The 27,180-nt window shown below is 36.4% G+C and overlaps 1 protein-coding gene across 1 annotated transcript in view; it reads left to right on the top strand.

Moving 5' to 3' along the window:
* The window catches only part of THSD7A (thrombospondin type 1 domain containing 7A), a 675,175-nt gene that overhangs the window by 511,500 nt on the left and 136,495 nt on the right, over window positions 1–27,180 (top strand). Inside the window, exons 7-8 of the mRNA XM_058526377.1 lie at window positions 1,368–1,523; window positions 2,867–3,079. Of these exons, the coding sequence (XP_058382360.1) occupies window positions 1,368–1,523; window positions 2,867–3,079 (369 nt within the window). The remainder of the gene's footprint in view (window positions 1–1,367; window positions 1,524–2,866; window positions 3,080–27,180) is intronic.

Here is a 27,180-nt window from a genome sequence, read left to right as displayed (position 1 = left end):
GTGGGGCGGGGGTGGGGGGCTGGTTGTGGGAGGGAAGGGAGATAAGTTAAGCGCTCCTAGGAGGAAAAAGAAAAAAAAATCTGTAGAATATTTTTCAGAACTGAAGAATTGTGGCAGTACAAAGAGTGAATGTATAGCCTTTAGGTAGCTTTAATGATTGAGTGTGTTTGTATGTGCAGAAACTTGAGGGATGCACAAGTGCCTACAGCTTGCCTTAGAGTTTAAATTACAAGCACATACATTTAGTACTTTTATTGAAAAGTTAGGATAATATAGCTTAAAATATTTTAATTTCTCTGAGAGCTTCTAGATGTAATCCCATGCAATTGGAATTTGATAGTCCTTTCACATAAAGAGAATGAGAATTATCTAAGACCTCTATTATTTCAGTCCTTTGTACTACAGGCATGGGCGTATCAAATTATTAGAGGGAAACAGGAACTAGCTTCTATTAAAGGAAATGTGTCCAAGACATTTATTTTCAACAAAAGTAACTATAGCTGTATATTATGTAACATACAGATTAACTTGATTTTTTCCTGCTGTCCATATAGCATCAAATATCTGTCTCACTTATTCATTTTTAACCAGAACTGTGGACACATCTTGACATTAACTGTCAAATGTGTGTGCTGTACAAAACAGCCAAATTGCAGGCATCAAAATAGAAAAGAAGCAAGGGCAAGCAATATTTATCTATGTTCATTGGTCAACCTACAAACAGATATGAATAATTATAAATTAGTCTCCTTAGCAATTCTGAGATTTGGATCACATATGCAGATAATATATTCTGTAAAAGTTCTGGAATGTATCTGGTGAGTCATGCAGCTGGAGGTAGAGGGAGACACCTCATTTGGTTACATGAGCTCTTCCTTCATTGTATCTACCAGGTACCTCTCTGTGGACCAAAAGGGAAGGGAGACTGGCTCTGCCAGAAGCCACTTGGAGATTTTTTCCATGAACTATAGTCCCTCTCCTCCTGTGTTCAGTCCTCTAAAGTAGATTCCACTTTCTTAGAATCTAACTATGGAATTTTAGAGATGAAATGAACCTTAAGTGTTATTTAATTGGCTGGGAAAGTTAGACTCCACATTATTAATTGCATGGCTAGTTTGTGATGAAGCTGATGATCAAACAATCTGCAACACTTCTAGTCCGGTTTCCTTTGACTATGCTATATTGCTTCTTTTTTCCCTGCTCTTCCTTTTATTTTCAGGATGTAGCTGAGAAGCGTTGGAATAATGTCTTGGTGGCACTTCTTGAAGCATTTTCCTTCTTCATACACTCAGAAAGATCACATTGTTGACCATAACAGTTTCTTTTCATTTAATTCTTAAGTGATCTCTGTATTTTTTTCTAAACAGCCTCCAAACCAGTGGACTCGAAATCATGCACTGGCCCTGTCCCTAATACTACACAGCTGTGCCACATTCCCTGTCCTATTGAATGTGAGGTTTCACCTTGGTCAGCTTGGGGACCTTGTACTTATGAAAACTGTAATGACCAGCAAGGCAAAAAAGGTATGTAATGTTAACAGGACCTGCTTGAAACTCCCATCGATTGAGTGAAACCATGAATTATTTTAAAATGATGCTCTATGATCCTTGTGATCATTTGTTTGTGAAATTTTCCAGAATGGCTAAAGAGTATTGATTGCAAAAAGATGAGTAAACCTACTCTGGTGATGGTACCAGAAGATTAGAGCTGAGGGACATAGGCAAGATGCTTGCTGATTGAGACAACAGATGGAGAATATCTGAGGCAGTTCACTGCAGTGGTTAAGATGAGCTGTGGTTTCAGACTGACCCGGATTGGAAAACCTACTCTGTCTCTTACTGTTTAGATAAGTTAATTAACTTATCTAAATCTTTATCCCCTTATCTGTAAAAGGAATTTAGTAATGTCTGCCACCTTAGTTTTCTCTAAAGATTCAGTGAGATAATAAGCATACAGCACTTAACTCAGTGCCTGACCCCATAGCTAGTGCTCAATAAACAGAGCTCCTTATTACTTTGAAGGTAAAAAAACAGGAACAAAATGAAGGACTCTGTTGCTTTTATGGAGCAAATAATATATCTAAGAGGAGTAGAATAAATGCAATGGTTTACCTTGTGGTGGGCATGGTGGTGTAATTTTCCCATGATCTAGTAATTGAAAACACTTTCCTATTTTGTTTCAAAGGACAGTCTTCTAGTGAGTCTAATATGTTCACATAGCAATAAATAGACTTGTTAACTTTGTTATACGTTGTCAGAAAGGCAACACTTAGGTGCTATTAAAGCATAGAGCACGACTTTGAATATTCCTCATTAGAGCCCAGATGGTTTATACCCCTAATTCAAATTTCTAGGGAGTTTAAAATCAACTGAGGCTCAAAGACAATTTCTCTGGACCATCCAACTTCTCAGAGGTTCCTTTTCAAATTTAATCATGTGGTAGTGTTGAAGAATTCAAAGTAATACCACTTTTTTCTGGTTATGAATATTTTTAAATAGCCTAAGATTTAATTGTTTCTTTGAATATTTTTAACTACAGATTTTCCAAATCAACCAAAATCAATCTCTGTCTCTCTCTATCCCCCAAGCCCTATGGAGGGAGATGGGAGATATATGGTATTTCTTGACTTATTTTTACTATAGCAAGCTAACACCAAAAGTCCCTCTTTGGCCATTCTTTTCATTTGTTTATTCATTTAATGAATTATTAATGAGCTCAGTAGAGTTTGGGGATACACCAGTCATTAAAGTAGATATGACTTCTATCCTCTACCCTCGTCCAGCTTTCACTTGGGGTTTCCTTCAGCCTTCTGAAATATTCAACCTATGACAGTAACAATAAACATTTTCCTTCTCCAATAATTCAGGTTTCAAACTGAGGAAGCGGCGCGTTACCAGTGAGCCCACAGGAGGCTCTGGGGGCACTGGGAACTGCCCTCACTTACTGGAAGCCATTCCCTGTGAAGAGCCATCCTGCTATGACTGGAAAGCAGTGAGGCTCGGAGACTGTGAACCAGATAATGGAAAAGAGTGTGGTCCAGGCACTCAAGTTCAGGAGGTCGTGTGTATCAACAGTGACGGTGAGACAGATGTGTATAGCTGCTTTTATGAATGTCTGTTTAACCCTGGAGATACGCTTTACCTTATGCTGAAATCTCATGTCTTCTCTCATCATAACTGGTTTCATTTACAAACACAGAAATAGCTGCTTCTTCCTTCCTTTCTTCTTTCCTTCCCTTCCTCCTTCCCTCCCTCCCTCTTTTCTCTCTTTCTCTCTCCCTCTCTTTCTTTCTTTCTTTCTCTCTCTTTCTAATGGTGGCAATGGAGAGGTTCATTGAACAATCACAGGATATTTTTTAATTTGAAAATGGGTAACATAGAATAAGAATTAAATCTTCATCAAGGCAATAATGTATTAAATTGCCAAATGTAAAAATAACAAGGAAAAGTAACATTTTTCTAAGTGGTATTTTTTACTTGCCATAGAAAATGATATGTAAATAATAGTGGGTTGTAAGGGTTGGTGACTTGACTCTGGAAGCCTTTATTCTCCCCCCCCCCCGCCGATACTGTGTCTTAGTGATATAATTTAATTTCCAGACACCCAAGCCACAAGGCCTCTCACAGCCTAGAGTTGCTGAATCAGCCTTCTGAGCTCTGGGAGCCTCCTCTCTAGGAATAGAGAGCCACTGGGATGGTGATTTTCCACAAGGTTCTTTTCTTGAACCAAAGGAATTACCTTGGACTTTTATAACTGATTTGTGTTTGATAAAATATCCTGTTTTGTTGTTAGCCCTGACGTAAGATTTTTACATTCTTTCCAGGAGTGCTGCTCCTGTTTTGGGGAGATCCTCTTACTCTTCAGCAATCCCTGAGTCACACTTAGGAAACATAGAATTCCCATAGACATAGTTTAAAACCTCTGGCTAAGATCGTTTCTAAGGTTCCTTCCAGCTCTCGAATCCTCTGACTCTGCACATCAGAGCAGCATGAACACAAAGCTCCAGGGTCCCATGATTTGGCAGTTTATGCTGTTTACAGCATGTGCAGAAACATTCTGGTGCCCCCTCAGGGGCACTGGAAACATCTGGTAACTGTCATAATTCCTTCCATCCTATTTTCTTCCAGAAAGCAGAATTGTTTCCTCCGGTGACTCAGTCACTGTTCGCTAGAGAAAGATACTCTCTGGGGTGAGAGACTGACAGATGCTACTAGTACTGAAGAATTAGCCTTTTGACTTTCAAACATACGGTGTCGTCTTTGTCCAGAGTCCAGGGTAGTCGTACAGGACAGCGTTGGTTAAAATCTGAACCAGCACTTGATGTTGGAAGGTGAAGAAGGGGGTTATTGCTCCAGATATTTTGGGATGAACTTTATGTATTCTGGTTTTTTCTTTGTAGATATAATTAGCTATGATACATCTCTTTAGCTTTTACCCACTTCTACTCTGAAGGGAAAGAAAAGAAGGAGATTGACATCTAGGAATAGGAAAGCAAAGGGAGCTCATTCTGTCGTGCTCATACACCCACTTCAAATCTGATAATTTGGCACTCTATATTATCTTCTGAGTTGCTGTAAAAACAGTAAGGGTCATATTTATTTTAGCGTCATTGCTAACCCCCTTATTGATACTGCTTCTTGATTTTTTCCCCTCGATTCAAATAATTTTTCTTATCCTTCTGTAGACCTAGGGAGGAACTGGGATCCCACATATTGTAAAATGTGTATTTGCATGAGCTAAGATGAAAAGTTAATTGTGCATGGAACTTCTGCCTAAATATTATCAAATGAAAAATCAGATCTCACTTATTGCAATGATCTTCCTGGATGTTTGTGCAAATTGAGAATATTTTAAATATATTAGAGGAACTGACTATTTTAAAAATATCAGTGGTTAATTTTAGTTTTGTTTGGTAAAAACATTTTGTGACACAAATAATCACCTCCTAAATTGTCTTGTGGAACACCAAAGAACAAGCAGAATGAGTTAGATATGTCTAGTTACCATGAAAAGTAATGTATGTTATAACCTAAAAGACAAAACGATAACTCACAATGTAGGTAAGGTGGTTTCACTTTGTCTACCTCACAGACAGAATGAATTTAAAAAGGTAAGAACGGTGCTATGGATATTCAATTTGTTGTTATTGTCCTTTATCAGGACATCTCTTCCATCATTAAATTTTACTTCCTAACATTAATTAGTTGTAGTGCAACTCGGTATTTTAACTGGCTCAACTAAAGGAGTGTTAAAATCAAGAAAATGCTTTATTATTATAAATCCTAGAGGCTGTTCAAATTTATATATAACTGAAATGTAATTGTGCTGATAGAATCAGAGCCAAAGCTGGAGACCAGTAAAGACTACATCAGTACTATCATGCGGTCACCTGGTAAGTGTTTAGCAGCTGCACTGAATGTTGTTTTGTAATTAAATCGAGCCCAGGGAATTAAAGTTGATTAGTTGTACAGACTCTACCTCTAGGCCTGGCTGCAGCTATAGATTTTGTTTTATAATTAAGTTAAAGCCCAACTAGGGAAATGAAGAATTAGAGCCTGCGAATGTAGCAAATAATAAAAAGACTTTTTTCCCTCCCACAGTCTTCACAAATTTCACAACTTTGTTAATGACCTCAAAGCATTTTAAAGTCTCTGTTTTTTTCCTGAGATATCCTCTGTCTGATCTTCCAGAAGTCATTAGGTTTTGCTGCTGCTGTTATTGTTCATTTTTCCAATTGTCTTCTAAGAAGCAGGATTGGGGAACTGTTGTGAGGGTGCCACGTGAGGGTGTCTGTCTGTAGATTCTCTGACAGACAGAGGAGTGTAACAGAATGCAAGACAAAAGAGAACTCAGAAGACAATTAGACTCTCCAGAAAGAGATGAACATTTTATGTCTAATAGAAAAAAAAATTTATAATTTAAAGATCATCAGAAAAACAATTCCAGATCTCTGAGCACAAACATAGAAACTACTTCAAAGGTCTTGGGTGGCGGTGGGGGGCAGAGAAGGGATAGTCCTAGGATGTTGGACTTATCAGAAAACCCCAAATCTGCCCTATTTCAGTTTTTGTGATATCTGTGTGCGTTTTATTTAAATATGTAAATTTGATAAGGCAAGAGTGTTTTGTTTCCCAAATTGATTGGTTAGAGGCGAAACAAAGCAAAGCTATCAGGCTAAAAGTGGAAAAAAATCTATTGTCTTGATTACTTCAGAAGACTGTAAACCAAATATTGTTTACATATTTCCCTCCCCTCTGTTGGAAAAAAAATAATAATGCCATCCATATTTCATTACCATGTGCTCTATATCAGATATCAGAGTATTGACACCTTTCTGAATGACTTTAAAAACCACAGTTTTGTAATTTTGTTTTCCATATTACTTTGTAAAGTGGTGAACCTCAGCCATTTCAAAGTGCCTGCAACTTCTATGCCACCTTTTTATTTTTCTCCACCTTAGTAAAAGTTAACAGTATAACCAATTACGTGCATGACTCATGTTCATACATGACCCAAATTTTTATGAGACCAAAACTAATATTTCCATGGAAGTAAATCAATACAACAATTCATCATTATGCAGCTGTTAATGGTACAGTAGGGACCAGGCACGACCCTCAGAGTGTGCTCTGCCATTCTGGAAGCGCTACAGCTCTGGCTGAACTCCTTCCTCTTCCATTGGGCAAACATGTCAAAATTAAAATAACTGGGAATGCCATAATTACATGATTAACCTTGAATCACTCTAATTTATTTGTTAAAAGTAACTGACTTATTTTAAATATCATTAAGGACACATGTTTTATGTACACCTAAAAGCTAATTGTAACACACTGTGTCATGTCACTGTGGTTAAAAACTATTAGATTATTAAGAACTTCTGCCCACAAATTCCTTATGTTTCAAATAGAAGAACTGCATCAATAATATTAGATGTTTAGAAGTCATATATAAATAGATATGTTATATGGACATATGTGTATGTATTCATTATATGCAAATATTTTTTCAATTTACTCTATGAGACGGTAGATCTGTTTTCGGAAAGGGTATCCTAGATCCCCCAGTATCAGACTCTCCTTAAGTGTGTGCTATAAAATCAGATTCCTAAGTCTTATCTACAGACCCAATGAATTACAGTTTATGGAGGCAAGTCCCAGAAAACTTCATTTTTATGAAGCCTCCTGGATGGTTATGATGTGCAATGAAGTTTGTGAACCACTGTACTAACATGAGAAATAGATCATTTTGGTTGAACGTAAAACCCAAATCCGTTACCTGGGGTTTCCCAGCACCATGGAAAACTGGCTGGATTTGGGTCATGCTGAAGAAGACCTATGATTAAGAAAATGTTGCAATTAGTACTGAAGCAAGCCTTTAAAGTAAATTTTTCTGCCTCTTTTTGGAACCACTTCTGCATATCACAAGAAATACCAAAAGAACTGGAGAACGTTAGGGAAGATGACGTTCCTATCCAGAACACTGGTTTGTCGTGTGCCTGCTTAACCTTTCTGAAATTTTTACCACCAATTTCTTCCTTCTAGAATGAGATATGTATCCACATATGAGTAGAGGGGTGGGAAGACTTGAATACTGTTTCTTTCCCAAGTAGTTCATGTCATACTTCTTTTTTCCCATATATTCAGTACTAAGAGGAATATAAGGGCATGTCATTTTGGTATCTTGAGGTAAATACAGGAATAAACACCTAAAAAATATTGAAAATTTTTACCTCTGGAAAACAGGACTCAGTGTGGTGAGAGATGGGACAAGGTACTGCTTTATTTTATTTTAAGCCTTGTATGCAATTTGTATCTGATTTATAAATGGTACAAACACTGAATTAATTTGTCAAAATACATATTTATTAACAATTTGAAGGGGGACAGAGGTATGTGGGACAAGGAATAAAGGATAGTGAGCAAAGCATTCCAGGAATAGAAAGAGAGGAATTGCAAAGCTTATAGTTAGGACTAATATTTTGACTGATTCAGAATATTCATAGGTTCTCCAGGAAGCATAGGCCAGTTCAAGGATCAGGACACACACAGTTTATTAAGGGTGTACTCCCAGGAAAAAACAGTATGAGAAAGAGGACTAAAGAAGCAAAATAGAGAAGGGGGAATGTGTTTGGGGTTCCCAAGACTACCCCCAGGTTCTATAAAATTCACTAGGGAGACTCACAGAACTCAGTAGATAGCCGTACCCACAGCTACAGTTTATTATAGCAAAAGGACACAAAGCAAAATCAGCAAAAGGAAAAGGTGTGTGGGCCAAAGGCCAGAGGAAACCAGGCACAAGCTCCCAAGAGTCCTCCAGTGGAGTCATACAGGACATGCTTAATTTCTCCACCAATGAATTAGGACAGTATGTGTGAAGCGTTGTCTACCAGGGAAGCTCCTCTAAGCCTAGGAGTCCAGGGTTTATACTGGGGATCAGCCATGTAGTCACCTTCTGCCTGGCACGCAAAATTCCAGACCCTCAGAAGGAAAGCAGATGTTCAACCTAATCCACATTGTTTGTACAAACACTTCAAGCACAGTGAGCAACACTTATCATTTAGAGAATGGTGGAGCACTCCAGAAATTCAAGTTTCCAGATGCAAGCCAAGGGCCAACCTTATGAGCAAGGGTGTCTAAGGATAATAGTCTCAGGCCTGCTATGTTAAATCTTCTGCCCAGGGAAGCACCAAAGTTGCAAACTCAGTCTAATGAGGTGAGAAACTCTGGCATGTAAATTAAACCCCAAAGCTTGTGGTTTTAGATATAAAAGAGCTGGGGTTTTATACTCTCACACCAGTCAACCTTTGGCCCACAGCTGCTGGCTGGAAGGAGGAAGGGGTTCCCAGAAACTCTCAGCTCTCTATATTGGCCAGACAACCCTGGTGCCTAAGGACATTCAGCTGAAGGTCAGGAACCAGATGTTAACAGCAGAATCTGAGAGATGGGTGAAAAGATTCAGTAAAAGGGATCCTGGAGGGCTGGCCCCATGGCTTACCGGTTAAGTGCTCGCGCTCCGCTGCTGGCGGCCCGGGTTCGGATCCCGGGCGCGCAGCGACGCACCACTTCTCCGGCCATGCTGAGGCCGCGTCCCACATACAGCAACTAGAAGGATGTGCAGCTATGATGTACAACTATCTACTGGGGCTTTAAGGGGAAAAAAAATAAATAAATAAAATCTTTAAAAAAAAAAAAAAAAAGGGATCCTGGAGGATCCAAGCTGGGCAACAACACTGTCCAGGAGGAGATCCAGTTATAGTGGGAAGGAGTATAAATGTTGTATATACTAAAATGAACCTAAAACCCATTAATAGAGTTTTCTACTCTATAGAAGAATGTCCATGAGGATATACAATTTCTAGTTTAGGAAAATGCTTTGATGGGACATTTGGTTGACACATGTGTAGCACTCTCTACATTGCCTGGATAAAAAGAAGAGAAGAACTAAGTTCAGCAAAATAAAATAGGAGAATTTTTAAGTTATCTCTGGCAGTATGGGGAGAGATGTAAGGAATTTAGAAATAGAAAAAGAAGATTTGAGAAGGGCCAACGAGGAGAAGTGAAAGTATGGATCTTAAGGAAAACAGAGAAAATGTTTGGAGAGGGCCACAGCTAACTACCCTTTGGTATGAAATAGGTAACTTGGTCTTATAGGTTTGTTCAGATAGTACCATTTTCTTGAGGTCATTATTAATAGCATACCCCTTTGTCCTCAAAAGTGTCCTGGTTTGAACAATGAATGATATGATCACTCTAGAAATGACTGATAAATATGGGGACAGAGGAGACAAAAAATTGGAACCAAAAGCATTAGGAGAAATGTTAGCTCTCTGAAAATCCTTGTAGAAAACAAAGAGAGAGAAGATCCACTGCCACTTAAGAAGTTCCTGAATTCGCCAATGGAATTGAAGTAATTCTATTTGAATTTTAACGCAACTTCAGAAGGCTGGAAAACCTGAAGACACCCAACCAGCAGACATTGAGATTGTTTAATATTTGAAAATGTTAGAATATCTTTTTAAGAACTTAAAATCGATGAGCACATTTATAAATATTTTTGCTCCTTTCCATTGGGGAATGCCTTTAGTGCCATATTTTATCATCATTATTTATCAGTGATGGGCAGGAGCGTCATAATGCAGAGGGGGAGAGATGGGAAGTCAAGTTAAAATTTGTGTAATTTTAGAAGGGAAACTAACCTACATAAGATTTGCATCTAAAACTCTGGTGAGAACTCTGAATTCAGATCAATTCAAATGTCTACAGAGCTAGATGAGAACACAAGTTCAAAAGCATGATCACTCTCTGGAACTGGAATCTACTTCTTAACACAAATTACAGAGCCATTACATGGAAAAACTGATCTTTTAAATGCAAGAATATGTCCTATAACTGAATTGTTTTTCCATAATTTAAGCAATAAATCAACCAGGAAGTTTCCTTCGTGAAGAATGCTATGCGATTTAATGTGTTTGGAATATAATTAGGTTGGATATTATGCTTAAATCTAAGGTCTCTGACTTTACAATTAGGATCATCTAACACTGTTGGTAGGAGTTTGTTTCCTGTAATTGAGTTGAGATTTTCTATTCAATTTGTTGTAAAGATGAAAGTCATTATAGACTTTTGGAAAATTTAAGGCAATAGGTTATTCTTCACTATTGGTTTATATAGTAATCACAATTTTATTTTGGCCTTAAAAAAATCTGGCAGCAGATACCTTGGTGTATCCAGAGTGTGTGTGTATTACAATATATTTTGATATATTGTTAATAAAAATTATTTTTTTGTTGTTTTTAAGGAAACCATCAGGATTGAGCCAATGTTCTTTGGAATAGCAATGTCTTAGCAAAAAGTAGGATTTTGCAAAGAATTTTCTTTTCTCTTTTAAAGTAGAGTAACTTTAGCAGAAACCTCAGATGCAAATTAAGTAAACAATAGTTTACTTGCCACTTAATGATATGATATAAATTTGCCACTAAGCATTAGCTACCACTTCAAATGGCAAAGAGAAAACAGCCTTTCACTTTATCATAGATGGTCAAGCGCCTTAACACAACCCAGGGCAGCCATTTTTCTCATAGCTGTGTCGGTAAAAGCCAGTGTGGATAGAAAGCACACCTTACAGTCAAATTAGGCAGGAGTTTAATTATTTATTTATTTTTTTGTGAGGAAGATCAGCCCTGAGCTAACATCTGATGCCAATCCTCCTCTTTTTTTTTGGCTGAGGAAGATTGGCTCTGAGCTAACATCCATGCCCATCTTCCTCTACTTTATATGGGATGCCGCCACAACATGGCTTGACAAGTGGTGCATCGGTGCACGCCTGGGATCCAAACCCAAGAACCCTGGGCTACCAAAGCGGAGCGCGCACACTTAACTGCTTGCGCCACCGGACCTGCCCCAGGAGTTTAATTATTAAACCTAGTAGGTACTTCTCATTCCTTACATTATCTGGCCCCTTGATTGTTTCTTTGATTCTGCTTCTCTCTTGTCTCCTCTGTCAGACTTTGCCTTGTCATGACTTTATTGAATCGACATTCTTCTGATTCTCTTCCCTACCTCTCAGGCCATGTATCATTTAACTATTACTAGGTAACAAACTACCTCAAAACTCATTGGCTGAAAACAAAGCCAATTAGGATTTGTCATGATTCTGGAAAGTTCCTGTTCAGATTTCACCTGGGCTCACTTGTGGAGGTTTGGCTTTGACTGTAAGGTCCGAGATGGCCTCCCTCATGTATCTCGCAGTTGGGGCTGTCTGCTGAGGTACATTGGTACTTCTCCACATGGGCTCTCATCCTCCGATAAGCTAGACCAGTATCTTTACGTGGTGGTTTTAGGGCACTGCTTTAAGAGGACAAAACAGAAGCTGACAGTCCTCTTGTACTTGCACAGTGTCACTTCTGACATGTTCTATTGGTCAGCAAGTCATAATGACAACTCAGATTTAATGGATAGAGAAATAGATTCTACTTCTTGGTGACATTGCAAAGACATTGCAAAGAATTATGGCAAAAAATTTAATTTACTACAGTACACCCCATGGTCACAATTGTTTTCATTCCTCCCACATGCAAAATACACCCCCTCCTCACCCAAGACCACCAAAATTCTGGTGCAATTTTATCATCAGGCTTAAAGTTCACTATCTCATGATCTGCATCTGATTCAAATATAGATCAGGCTTCTCAGGTGCAACAATTGGGGTGTGGCTAGTCTTGAGTCAGAGGCCTGTGAACTAAAAAACAAGATAACTTCCACTAGTTCTCTCCACACATACAACATACAATGATATGATAGAGACTGGAAAATCAGAAGAGACTCTCCCATTCAGAAATGAGAAAAATAGGAAGCATTCAGCAGTCTCTTGTCTATATCAATTCTGAAACCCAGCCTATTCCCCCTGTACCAGAGACAGGGAAAATTCCTTGATCTGGGCCTAGTTTTGTTCTCTGGGAGTGGTTTCCTAGTGCATTCTTCTGCTTGGCTCTTTGCTCTTCACTCTAGGCTCTTGGATTTTTCCATAAGATGTCTTCGCTTTTCTGTAAGAAATGGCTGATATTTGTAGCTAAGAAGCTGTCTTGGTCTGCCTCCTGTCCATATAAAGAGAGCCCAGAGGCCTTTATTTTATTTTATTTTTTCATTTTGAACTGTCTCAATTTCTCTAAGACCAAGCTGGCAGTGTTTTTTATCAATACAGTACTCTTAAAATGTTTTGCGTTTCTTATGAATCTCATTGGAGGTCGTCTTGTGCCCCAAAAGCCATATGCATAATTTGTTTCTGAAACAAACTTCTCTTTACTTTGGATCAGGTGTGAGGCTGCTGTGAGAAATGCCTGTAAGTTTCTTAGAAGCCCTTATTTCTAACTGAGAGAGTCTTCTAGAAATCGCTTAAATTTTTCTGAGGTCTTATCAAAGAATTATTAGCTACATTGTTGAATTGATTTTTACCTTTGGCCATTTGTTACATTGAAAAGTCTTTTGCCAGAGAACTAGGGGTGATATAAACAATTTTATTTTCCATTTCAGCACATTGTAGCATCATCTAAATTCCAATTGCACACTGAATTATTTCTTCTTTAATTTATTTCTCTTCCTGTAGCCTATCATCCTCAGGGAAAAAAAATAAATTGGGCCTTTTGACATTTTTTCTGGAAATATCCTTATCTAGATTCACAGGTTCAGTAGATACATTTTCTATTTTGCAAGTTTCCGCAAGGAACAGTTCTGCCAATTTTTCTATCACTACGTAACTTGAGACTCTCTATCTCTATCCTCCATTAACAATCTTCTCACTTACTTTTCAGCCTTTACCCACCTTAAATCTTAAAGCCAGTGCTACATGTTTTAGGTGTTTGCTAAAGCAGCACCCATTTCTAGGTACTAAGTTCTGTCCAGATACGTATGCTGCATAACAGACCACTCTAAACTTAACAATGATTTTTTTTTAATTTCTTGCAACATTGTGGGTTGGCTGGGCAGTTCCTCTATTGGTTCTTCCTGGGATCACTGATGCAGCTGCATTCAGCTGGAGGGCAGGCATGGCTGGGTTGTCCAAGTTGGCCTCATTAATGTCAGTGAAGGTGTCTCATTTTTCCTCTATAAGTCCTTTCATAGTCCAGTAGACTACACTGCACTTCTTTTCAAGGTGATCTCGGGGCCGTGTTCCAAAAGAGGAAACCACATGAAAGACCTCTTAATGTCTGGGCTATGGAATGCTTATAAGGACCCTTCTACCACATTTTTTGGGTCAAAGCAGTGGCAAGGCCAGCCAGATTCAAGGGATAGTGGAATCAACTATACCTTTGATGGGAGGTACTCATCAGAATTGGTAGACATATTGAATCCACCACAGGCTACTTCCTCTGGTTCCTATATGCTACGTTCTTTCTCTGCTCCTTCCTTAAATGTTAACATTCGCTTTCAACCTTCTGCTGTAGAGCTCCACCTGGAAGACCCAACTGAACCCTACTGGCCTTTCAAAATCAGTGTGTACCAAAGTCAGACTCATCATCTTTCCTCCAAAATTGGTTTCTCCTCTAATTTTCCTGACGTGGTTCGCAACACCACAATTTGCTCAGTCCTGCTGATAGAGTGTCATCTGTGGAGAGAGATAAAGGAGGTGGGAAAGTAAGCCTTATGAGATCCTGGGAAGATAATATGCTAGGCAGAAGGAGCACCAGCTGCAAGACCCTGAGCTCGGAACTGCTTTGAATCTGAGGAACAGCAAGGTGGCCAGTGTGGTTTGAGTCAAGTGAGTTAGGGGCACAGTCATCAGGGATGGGGTTAGAGAGGTTATGGAGGAGTGAGACCATCCAGGGGCTTTGGCTTTTACTCTAAGATGGGACTCTATTGGGGGTTTGAGCAGACAAGTCACCAGAACTGACTTATACTTTTAAAGAATCACTCATATTGCTTGGTTGAGACTGAACTTGAAAGGAATGGAGAAGAAGCAGTGAAGAGTCTGTGGCAGTAATTCAGGTGAGAGGTTGTAGTGAGGCTTAGATAAGGGCTGCAGTGATAGAAAGGGGAGGGTGCTAGTTTAAAAGAGTTCAACTAATTGTCTGGGGAGAACTAGGGCCGTTAGTAGAGATAGTGGTATCCTGGGGTCAGGTTTTCCTTATTCTGAGATTACAAGTCTTCCACCATAAATCCACTCTTGATTGTGCCATTTAGCTGTTTAAAATCTCTTGCTGGCTTCTTGTTGCATTCTGCATAAAGTTCAAAGCTGTTTAGGAATCACTGAATGTCTTTCCTGATGTTATCCTGCCCTTTTACCAATCACCTTTACGGAATTTGATTTACCCTTTACTGTTACCCACTCTCCCCTCTAAACTGTTAGTCACTATGGAGTTGGGATCATGTCGTACTTATTTTTGTATACCTATTTCCCAGCACTGTTCTCCAATTAACAGATTGTCAATAAATCTCTGATTCATCACTAATTACTTGCTTTCTTTTATCCCTAAACATCACATCTTTTCAGGAAATGACTCTCAATTTCTCCTTAAGTAAGCTTTTGTTATTGCTCTCACTGCAAATTCAAACTTCACCTACCAGATGTCAGATAAAGCATGACAGCAAATTGCACACTCTATTACCATCTCAATATGCCTTCAAATTCCATTACTCTCACGTCCCAGTATACCAGAGCAAAACAGCTACAGTATTTGCATAAAGAAAAAAAAAATAAACAGAATGTTCATAAAAACCTATAATCTGAAGGATTCCTCTCACAGCATTTTATCGTTAGACTGCTTTTTGTTGAGATTCAGTTTTCTGGAACTCAGTCATGGAAGCCCTGAGTATAGGTTCAAATGCTCACTTTGTCACTTTCTTTGGCAAGTTACTTAAATCCTCTGTGACTAAGTTTCCTCATCTGTGAAATAAGGAGAGTACAATTACCTACTCATAGTATTGCTGTGGAGTATAAGTGAGTTAGTATATGTTAAGTGCTAAGAATTGTGCCTGACGCATAATAAATGCTGGTTAAATATTTGTTGTTACTATCATTCATCTGAGATGAGTTCAATAGTGAAAAAAGTTACTAAGCACAAAGACTGTTCTTTTTTGTTTGGCTAAGGATAAAATTTTTATTACTTTCCCATACTGACCAAATGATTTACATTCTATCTCATTTATTTTCATAACACTCTCATGAAGTAAGTACTTATTTTCAAAGCATATATATATATATATATATATGGCCTCAAAGAAATGAGTGCCTGCTTCTTGTTCTATTAGCTATCAGAAAATAATAAGTATATAATAGTAAAATTCCATAATAGAAAATCCTTTCACAAGGAAATAGATCTCTGTTATACAAGGAAATAGATCTCTGAATTGACATTTCTTTTTTCCACGTGACACATGTTTTTGATTCAGGCTAGTTTGAACTAGTAATGTCTTCTGAAGAGAACTAAGATTATTTGAGTTTGACCAAATTTTGAAAATTAACTCTTGTAGCATATTGCTATTAATTTTAAAGTAGATTCCGAGTGTGCATTTTTATTCGTATGATGTGAGAATTGCACTGAATGTGTCACGCAAGGAAAATCGTAGTTTTCTCTCTTTCCTTAGAAAGATAACAAGTTACTGACTATAGCCAGAAATTGGACTTCACTTGACTTATATAAGATCAGGGAATATTTTTGTGGAATGACAATTACATATAATGAGAAAAAAATCTGTAGTAATCTTTGAAATTCAAGACCACTGGTACTTAGACTGCATTAAGTGGGAACTGGGGAAAATATATCTTCCTCAAAAATCCACATTAGGCAGTAAAAGAGGATATGTGGCTTAGCTGTGATCCTCAATCTGAGGCTTCTTATTTCAGGGGCACCTATTGTTGAAATAGGAAATGAGGTGTGAAAAGCTAAAAGATGAATACAGTGCATTTTCTTGACTTTCAGTTTTACCAATAGGCTAAAAGGGGGTAGAGACTGTAAAACTAGTAAAATAAAAACTAGTAAAATTTTTAAATTTGATCTTATATCTTAAAATCTTAAATCTTTGATCAAAAGAAACTGCTAAATTGATATAAAACTTAAAAGATATATATTAATCATGCTTGCCTCTTCAACATTCATTCATTCTCTTCTCTCATCACCTGTGCCTCCGGTTTTTCTTTGAGGAATTCATCCATCCCCTAAACCTATTCACAAGACTTGCTTGGATTGATCCCACCTCCCAGCCAAGGCTGTATCCCATCTACCCAGCCATAGTGATTGCTTTAAGGATGAGTATATGACGCAATTTGGGCTAGCAGGAGAGAATACAGCCAAGAAATTGTGCAAATGTAACTAAAAGAGACACTGAAGCTATCCAGAGCCACTCCATAAAGTTGATAATATAAAAGGTTGAGAGGAGACATGGACGTATTTGTTCTATCATTTGAGCCATTGGATCTATCCTCACCTGAAGCCGTTTAATCCTTACCTGAAGCCATTTTTTAAACCAGTAAAGTCTCTTCTTTATTTTTTTCCCAAAAGACATCTGATACAGAAAGAGACTGGAAAGAAAGTTCCTGCTTTAATTGAGTGGCTACCTCGTTTTGTATTCCCAGATGTATCCAAAGTTCACCCTTAAGCGATTATTCACTCTCCATTTTCCTTAAGAATATATCTATGAAAAATTTTGCAAACCCCCTAGATTATACTAAAGAAGTGTCTAATGTGGCTTTTCTAAATAAGTTAATTTCTACAGAAGATTTCTCAGTAGAAAGAGTGCAGGGTGACAATCTGGCTGGAAAAAGAGGGACTTGTTTTGTCTCTGCAGAGCATTTGATGTTAGATTAAGAAAACATCAGTTGTCCTTACTAGAGCAGAAGCAAGCCAACAGAAATGTGGAGTGTCTAAAGTGCCTCAAGGCATCTTTTTTTTTTGCCACTATTGTTATAAGATCCTTTTTTTCCTTGTTCTCTTCTACTCTTTTGACATTAGAACATTCCATGCTGGAAATCATTGCTGAGATCATGATAGAAATGTCATGATGTCACAAAATGTCTGCCTGATATTTTTTAAGATTCCAAAATGTCAACTTTGATTCAGAGCTATATCAAGATTTTTAAATAAGAAATTTATGCAGAAAGCTTTCTGAATATTTGGTCTGGGCTATTCTAGGCTATACAACCTAGGAGACGGCTATATTCCGTGAGAGAGCTAGAAACCTCTAGAGAAGTTCTGATCTCATAAACAGCATTTAGAATTGGTTTGAATATTGGTTAGATTTCCAAGAGTCTGCTGTCTATACTCATTCCTTCCTTCCTTCCACAACATTAGTAGCCTGCTCGGTTTCAGGCATTGTAGCATGTGCTGGTGATATTCATATTAATAATGACAGCTTCTGCCCAACAAGCTCCCACCACCTAGTTGGAGATGAAAAAAGGTGTAATCAAATCATTTTAACACAGTGCAATAATTTCTAAACTAAAGATGTTCAGGGTGCTAAGGAACAGAGTGGCTAGAGTTTACTCTCTACCTTGAAGGGGCGAGCACTGAAAACTTTAGAAAGGAGATGACTTATGTGTTAACTCAAAGGATAAATAAAAATTCTTAAGAAAGTGATTATATTTTAGGCTAAAAGCACAGCTATGCAGAATCACAGAGTTGTGAAAGAACTTGAGATGTTTGGGGAGCTGTAAATATTTGGGCATGTCATTGCAGAATTTGTGTTTGGAAAATTGGAGGCAATGAGGCTTTGTGGATGGCACCAGATCATGAAAGAAGCCAAGTTAAAAAGATTCTGTTCCATTCTATTGGAGTTAAAAGTGTTCTGCTAGGGAAGTAGCATAATCAGATCATTTAGAAATAGAAATCCAACCACAGCAGAGGAGAAGGGAGGTTGAGACAGACACTTTTGTTCCTTTTTAAACTAAACCAAGAAGTCTGTTTGGCTATAAAACAAAATTTGATCTAGGAATAATCCTGAGAATTTTATTGCAGTGAAATTTTTTTTAATCAGTGATGTTGATGCTCTCTTGCTCCCCTGTTGCACATTAAATTTAGAAAATGGGGAAATATATCCATATGTTTCAGATTTTGTGTTTTATGTTAAAGACCTTTTATGAGTTGTCGTAATGCTAATGAAAAGAAGGAATATTCCAAATGAGTATGATCCAGCAAGCAAATGAAGAAAGAAGTTATGCTGAACACTTTGTTTTTTATTTATTTTAAAGAGCCCCTGATAATGTAGCTATAAGAATATCTTTCATAATTATTGAGGGAATTCATATCTTAGCTTTATGCATACACACCTCTGACATCTATATAAGAGTGTACAAGACTGATGTATTATAATAATATTGGTGAAAGCTGTAATTTTTAAATATCATATTTTATGTGCCAGGAATACTTGAAAAAAATAGTATAATTCTGCTACTTACAAGTGGTAGGTTATTTAAGCTTCATGTTTCTGGAATTGATCTATGACATTATTGACAGTGATTAAAATGTTGATCTTACCTTTTTTATTTAAAAAATTGATTTTCTTATATTTTCAATTTGATATGAAGAATATTATATTTACGTGTTTTGATACATTTATTTATAATGTAGTTTCTTAGCATGGTGCATTTAAGTTAAATAACCTTAGTGCTGTTTAGATGGGCTGTACTCAGGCGTGGTCTATCGATTGTAGTTAGGGGAACACGACAAACCAGAGTTGCATCTGAGTCATGAAAGAATCTTTTACCTTTGTTCACAGAGCAATATCCTCTTGTTGTAATTTGATAAAAGCATCTCAAAATGAGTTTACTGATGGCTTAAAGTGTAGCTAAGGTCAATAGAAAGGTTAATATTAAATGTGAAAAACATGATAATGTGTATGAAGAATGTGCGTTTCATCCTCAGAAAATGGAAGTGTTTATCTTCTGTCAAAATTAAGAAAGAGAAGGCTGGTTCCCTTTTAGAAAATAATTCCATAATCATTTAGTCAAATTCAGGAAAAAGAACATTTCTTTTTTTGAACTCTCCTTTTTCAAAATTGTATTTCATGTTGATTTGGGTTATGCATTAACTGTATATTCTAAATTAAATATATCTTGATTTCTTTCCACTTTCACCCATAGAAGAGAATGACAGTAATTCTTTTCAAGTAGAGTGGTCCCCATTATTCTGGTTTGACTGCCCACATATAAGAGGAGAAAATAGTGTTATGGGGCCATTCAGAGCACCCTGGAGAGCTCAAACTGTATGGGGTTGTGTTTCTGGTTGGCTAGGCACATGTAACATATAAAGATGGAAAACGTTTTCAAAACCAAATCACCTCTCTACTTATCTAAAATATTCATCAATCTTGTAAAGTTCCTACATCAAAAAAAAGATTATCCATCTGAAACGAATTAGTTTCAACTTTAAGTTCACTGAAGTACTCAAAAGTGTTACTCTAAATGAGTAGAGTTCATGTTTTTTCTAAAAACAGTACATGTCTTTAACCTGCTCCAGCTGAAGCTGTCAAAAAGATTGCAAGCCCTGTTGTTCTAGGAATGGACCACATGGCACAAGCCCAGGAGTCCCATCCCTTTCTGGGAAGTTGTGTAGCAAGACTGTCATTCATCTAGAATGTAAGCTGCAAGGTCCCCCAGGAGTTCTCCAGGACACTGGCTTTCATCCTTTATTTAGGGCTAGATTCTGAGCATCACCACAGAACCAGGATCAACTTCATGTGAGAAGAAGTACAGGCGGTTAACAAACATATGAGAACACTGCAACAAAAAAAGTGCCAGTTGGTGAGACAATATCTGTTTTCCCCTATGTGTATAGAAAAGCCAATAAAAAGAGCACCCAGTGCCATGAAATAGAAAGTCTTACACAGAAGAGGAGGAACTGTAAATCGTTATGATCTACAAGAAAGAATAGAGAATAATAAAAATTTCTTGGTGTAGGTACATGTATTAGTTCTAATAATTACTATGTAGTAGGGCTATACAATATATTCTGGTCTATTGATTTTCCTATTATTCTATTCTTCCACTAGGACTAGACTACTTTTCCATAGTTTGATCATTTATTTTACCATTTAGTAAAGCCATTTTTCCTTCTCTTTTCTAAACTTTCAGAAATTCACTGATTAGTCATTTTTCCAAGTTGTAAATTCACCTTTTTTGTAATTTTTTTATTGTGATTATGCAAATCTTAAATGAATTTAGGAAAACCTGACATCTTTATTATGTATAATCTCTCCACTCAGAAGTTCAGTGTATTCGTCCATTATATGTCAAGTTTTCCTGTATTTTTCTTAGAAGAAATTTGAAAATTTTGTTATGTAGAACAAAGATACTCCCAAAGAAAGAGATAGGGTTGTACGACTGTTGCTATTATATACTCACTTTTTGTAGTGCCTATGTCTCTTGTTTAGCAATCATTTTCTAAAAGCAAAAGTCAATGTATTAATGTAAAGATTTAAGCCATATTTTTTAGAGATCAGGGATCAGAAAGCTAAATTTTCAGTTATGACTATGAAACCAAGTAGTTTTTATATAATGCGTTGAAATTTGTGAAGCTTCCATTCACCAAAGTGCAAAATCAACACAGAACTGAAAATAATATGTTATGTATCTTTAGGTCTTAAGAAAGTGTCTATTATGTTCAAATTTGTGTTACTACTAATAATTCACGAATTTTCTGTAACTTTTCTTTGTAGTTTAGGCATTAGGAGAGTTGATCTGACTTTGGCAACTATAATAATCTTTTTATTTCCTTGGCATTCAAATTCTACAGACATATATGAAATGCCTTAATAGACCTGGTGCAGATTATCCTGAAAGGGACAGTGAATGTTTAAGAGAAGAAAAATAGTCTATGTACATTTCGATAGTTTTGATAAATATGTGCTATTCATTGATATTTTTATTTTCCAAGTATATTATGGTAGAAAGCAAACAAACATTTCCATAATAAATATCTTCCCATAAGAAAAGTGAAAGCAATGGGCTGATAGAAACTTTTTTAAAGAACTCTTATATTATTGTTTCCATAGCCTTGATGTAATCTGGTTCTTATATTCAATGTTTTAACATTAAACTGATCATTATTTTGTCTTTTATTTATGATAATTTATTTATAATGATGCAAGATGCCCTAATAAGAATAAAATTATTCTTTAAGTGTTAACAACAGGTTTTATCTCAGATAGTCTGACATGGTAGCAACCAAAAAGAAAAGAAACAATCAAACAAAAAAACAAAGCCCATGGATAAATGAGAAAAATACTTTAAAACAGTATGTAAGTGTTGAGTCTTATCTATAAACATGAGAGTGTGTGAAAGAAAACTGGTATAGGGGCCGGCCCGGTGGCGCAAGCGGTCAAGTACACACGCTCTGCTGCGACGGCCTGGGGTTCGCGGATTCGGATCCCGGGCACGCACCGATGCACTGCTTGGCAAGCCATGCTGTGGCGGTGTCCCATATAAAGTGGAGGAAGATGGGCACGGATGTTAGCCCAGGGCCAGTCTTCTTCAGCAAAAAAAAACAGGAGGATTGGCAGATGTTAGCACAGGGCTGATCTCCTCGCAAAAAAAAGAAAAAAGAAAACTGGTATAAATCAATGTGATGAAATGTTTACCCAAAGAACATTTTAAATAATATTGATTTTTACTAGTTCCTATTTAGGCAAAGTGACCTACTTCAATTGGGCATTTGCCTAGTGGCCTGTGGGGAAGCATGCACTTTTAAATGGAAATAGGGGAAGCGGGCTCTGACTCATGTGCTTCTACTTAGGAATCCTGTCCTAGGAATAACAGGGGGGACGGTATGTTATGCTGAATGCCCTCACTCTGGCAAATAGCGCCACCTCCTTACTGCTCTTCTTCAATTGAATTTTTCCCCTGACAGAATCATGGAAGACCCTACTACCAAAACCTTGATCAGGCCCTAATTCTGCTTTCCTTAGTTTTGGACACAGCTTGTCTGGATTTAGGACTTAAAGAGCTTAGAACTCTGCAGTTTTAGGACTAATAGAAGAAGTCTAGCTCAATCCTATATTAGAAAAGTTTTATGAAATCCTTTTAAAAAATAATGAACGGGTGTAATACTTTTTCCATAGGAAATAATATTCTAAGTTTCTCTATACAATTGTCTTTTCACCAAATTGTTTGACTTAGTAGTGCCTATATTGAAGTCAGTGTCATAAAAGGCATGTTGAAGTTGTGGTAACATTTATGTGTTAAATTATGCAATATCTCCTGTATGAAAATTGTAGGAAGAAGTTCACTTGTTTTTTAAATCAAGAACAATTTTACCTCTCCTGAAAATTGTCCTATTCTAGGATGAATTCTGTAATTAATTCCCCTTTGTGCGGACTGCTAAAAAGCTTAGAACTAAGATTATGAGGAACCTATAACCAATGTATGGGATTTCATATACATAAACATTTGTATTAACCTTCTTTCTCTTATGTCTCTACTTTTTAAAATAAATTTATTTCTCATCTCTTTTTAATTACTATTAGCTAACTCTTAGGTGTTGCAAGCCACATTAAAGCTTTTTTTGGAATGAGACAACATAACAATTAATTAATATATTAAATTCCCATTTCCAGACATCTGCCTTACAAATTTTGAAGTCAACCAATCAAAAGATAGTGACTGCCTATACTTGCTATGTGACAATCCTCTTTTCCTCCCACTCTCCAATCAGTCCTTTGAAGGAAAAGTCATACAATGGAAGCATTGCGCTATGAAAACTCCTTTTAAGCATGTGATTTTATCTCAGTGCCCTAAGCTTGTGACCTCAGTGTCTCTAGAGAGTTCTCTCTCAAGATCACATTTGCCAATCAGCAAATAAATTTTCAAAAACTAATGATTACATATAAAGTTCTTTGAGAATATAAGACTGTAAATGTAGTTGGCATGTTTAACTCTTTAAAGGTCTAAGAGAATGGAAAGTGACCTAGATGACATTTTGTAATTGGAAAGTAGTACTACTGTGGGACAACTCAGGTTGAGCAATCTTTTCTGTATCTGTCTTTGTGTGTGTGTGTGTGTATGTGTTCCAATGTATGAAATGTCCAAGTGTGTAGTATGTTTATTATCACTATGTTCCTTAAATGATCACCAGTCACGATTGGGGATGTTTCGGAAATTCTCTAATAAAAGTACAGAAATTTTAAAGTATTACATTTTGGAGAGCAATATTTGTGGGCTTCTTTTTTTTTTTTTTTTAAATCGCACAGTCAGCGTTCTGATTTCCTACAAGACCCTTCAGTGTATTTGTAGACTGGTGGTCTGCATATTGATCTCTCTTGTTTCCATGACTAACATTGATTTTCCTCCACACTGAGACCTTTTCCTGTCATCAAACTTACTTTTTCTCTTATGCCAAAATGACATTTGATTGGATTATTCAACAGAAGAAGGCTTCTGTTGTTGAGCACAATCAATATGCTTGTGTTCACTGATTTTACAGACCTTTCCATGACTGCCTTCATAAATGAAAGCTGGAAAGGTTCAGATTCTAGTCAGATTATACCAAAACTTGAAGGTTTTTTACAATTGTATCCTCTTTTATCAACCTAAAATAATATTCAGCAAGTCTATTCCTAAAACTATTATGTACTCATATGTAAATATATTAATCAATCAACAAACATTTTCAGGCACTTATTTGCAAGATATGCAAAGGTATATATATAGTTCTTATTCTAAAGAACTATATATCTTGGTGATATATATAGAATATATGCACAAAAGATAATTGACAATGAAAATAGCACATAAATTAATTTTAAATGAGTCATACTATCAATAATGGTAGAAGTAATATCCACCATTTATTTTAACAACTATTATGTACCAGGCTCTTTTTACTGTGTTCAGCTATTACAGCTGTTATATCTAATTTTTATAACAGCCCTCCAAAAGAGTTAGTATTAACTACATTTTGCAGACAAGGAACTAGTAACTTACTCAAGATTGTGCAGCTGAAAAATAGTTTAAAATTCAGCTCCATTTAACTCTAATGTCTGCAGTCTGTCAAAACATCATATTGCATCCTCATAGATGTTACACATTTTCAGAAGAAGTTGGGGATTGCCTCTGGCTGTAGTGGTCAGGAAGATTTGACAGAAATAGTGCAGACTGATTCAGCATTTCATGGTGTGAAGGATTCAAAAAAGTTGAGAGAAGGAAGACGGGGCTTTAAGTTGGGGAGAAAAGACACAAGGTGGTGAGTCAAGACAAAAAGAGAGGAGGACATGCATCCTGAACAATTGAATATACTGATATGTACAGAGCCAAAGTTTCATCTGAAAGTAGTTTGGAGATAAATTTGAAGGGAGAATCAATAACAGAAGATTATAGAAGGGCTTGCATGCCACCTAATGGCTTGGAATTTATTCCTGATTGTACCAGATTTTCTTGAAGGCTTTTGGGCAAAAGTGAAATACTGTCAAATGCTATATTAAGACTATATATTAACCTGACAGGGCTGCATGACAGAAGGAATGTATGAGCATCTGGAAGTAGAGAGAAGAATTAGGAGACATTTAAACTAATCCAAAGATATGGGGCTAAGTTTCACAAGATTCATGCAATGGACCTGAAAGAGTGTAGGTGAGTGACATTTTTAAGGACAGGTCAGATCTTTGCAGTTGAATACATTTGAGTAGAAAGTTGATTCAAATATGTCTTCAGGATTTTGGGGCTGAGTAACTAAAAATATAATGTTACCATGAAGAGATTTATCTAAATTTACAGGAGCAAATGACTTTGAGAATAAGGATTATTTAGATGAGTTAGTTTATATATGAGATATTGGCAGCATAGGCAAGTTGAAAGCAACCAGCGAATGAAGAATATGGGATAGAACATCAAAAGAGATGTCAGGAAATGAAGTATGGCTTGTCAAATGTGTAAAGATATATAAAGCCGCCCGACTAGATCAGAGCTCTAAGAAAGAAAGTATAGTTGAAGTCAAATATAATTCTTGTCTGAGTTACTACTATAGGCAAAGTATGCACTAGAAAATTTTGAAGGTAATAATTTTTGTATCTATTTTATGGAAGAGTGAACTGAGACTCAGGTTAAGTAGCTTACTAAAGTCATAGCTAGTAACACTTCCACTACTGGTAATGGAAGAGTAATAATTAGGACTAACTCTACTTCTAAGAACAGTTAGAAAGGCTGGAAAAATATATTTGTAGAAACGTTTAAAAGCACTGATGAGCAAACAAGGCAGTGAGGAGTTACAGGTCAAATATCTGAGAGAAGAATGGCAATATAAGTTTGGCATTTGGGTAGTTTTAGTTCTGTGGGTATCTGCAATTCCAAAAGAGATGGTTGTGCAGCTGAGAAGATTAGCAGAACTTTTAATAGCTTCATAAGGCTATGTAGACAGAAATTAAAATTCAAGGTCCACCAAAGAAGGGGGGCCCTAGTGAACACATCCATCTTTGGGGTGGAAACTCAAAGAGGTCTACCCTAGGATAAATCAAAAGAATAAATAAAAAATAGACCAATACACAAAGGGTCTGAAGCTCAGCTTCAAATCACTTTAATCATGAAAATTAGATTAAGCTGTCCAGGATTGCAAGAGACAAGTACATAAATATTATGTGAGATTTTAATGGACCGCTGTCAATAACCGATAGAACAATCACACAAAAATAAGTAAAGATAACAAAGATTTGAAAACTGCAATTAATAAATTTGAACTAAAAGAACACTACATTCAAACATCACAGAGTACTCTTCTCAGTAAATATGAAATCTTTAAATATAATAGAACATAGAGCAAGTCTCAATATATTTAAAGTTTCAAATCTTCCAGAAATGTGTTTTCTAATTATGCTACTATTAAGCTAGAAATAAATATAAAAAATAAATGTTTCATATGTGTGGAAATTAAGAAATAATTTTCCAAGTAATGTGTGGATCAAAGAAAAAATCAAAATGGAAAGTAGAATATGTTTTGAGCTGATTTATAATGTAAATAGTATATATTAAAACTTATGAGATGCAGCTAAAGCCATATGTACAGAGAAATATGTAGTCTTAAAAGCATATATATTAGAAATAAAGGAATACTGAGAAAATCAGTAAAAAATAGAAATATAAACTCAGATAAAATAATGGGAAGGAAAAATTTTTAAAGAGAAAAAATTTATGAAAAAGAAAAAGCATGTACTAGAAATAATAAATGAACACAAATTTGGTTTTTTGAAAAGACTAATAACATTTATAAATCTATACAGAGACAAATGAAGAAGAAATGTTAGTAAGCACACATGCCAGTTCAGAGTGAAAAGGGGAACATCATTAGAGATCATAAAGACATCAAAAAATGGTAAAAGGATATGGTTAACAACTTCATGCCAATACATTTAAAAATTTAGATGAAAAGAGAAGATTCCCAGAAAAATACAATTCACCAAAACTGAATCCAAAATAAATATCTTCCCACAAAGAAAACTACAGACCCAGATAGCTTGACTAGGAAATACTGCTAAAATGTTAAGGAAAAAATAACGACAATCTTATACAAATTTTTGAGAGAATTGAAAATGAAGAACACATCCCAAATTATTTAATGATACCAAGCATAATATTAATACCAAAATTAAAGTCAAAATTAGAAACAAAAATTATAAATAAAAATTAGCAAATGATATGGAGTTACATATAAAAAAGATAATACATAACAACTAATTATGTTTTTTTCCAGGTGTGAGGTCAGTTTAT

This window comes from Diceros bicornis, chromosome 3 (genome assembly GCF_020826845.1).
Source record: "Diceros bicornis minor isolate mBicDic1 chromosome 3, mDicBic1.mat.cur, whole genome shotgun sequence".
Classification (NCBI taxonomy): domain Eukaryota; kingdom Metazoa; phylum Chordata; class Mammalia; order Perissodactyla; family Rhinocerotidae; genus Diceros; species Diceros bicornis.
This window is presented reverse-complemented; position numbering and strand designations above follow the sequence as displayed.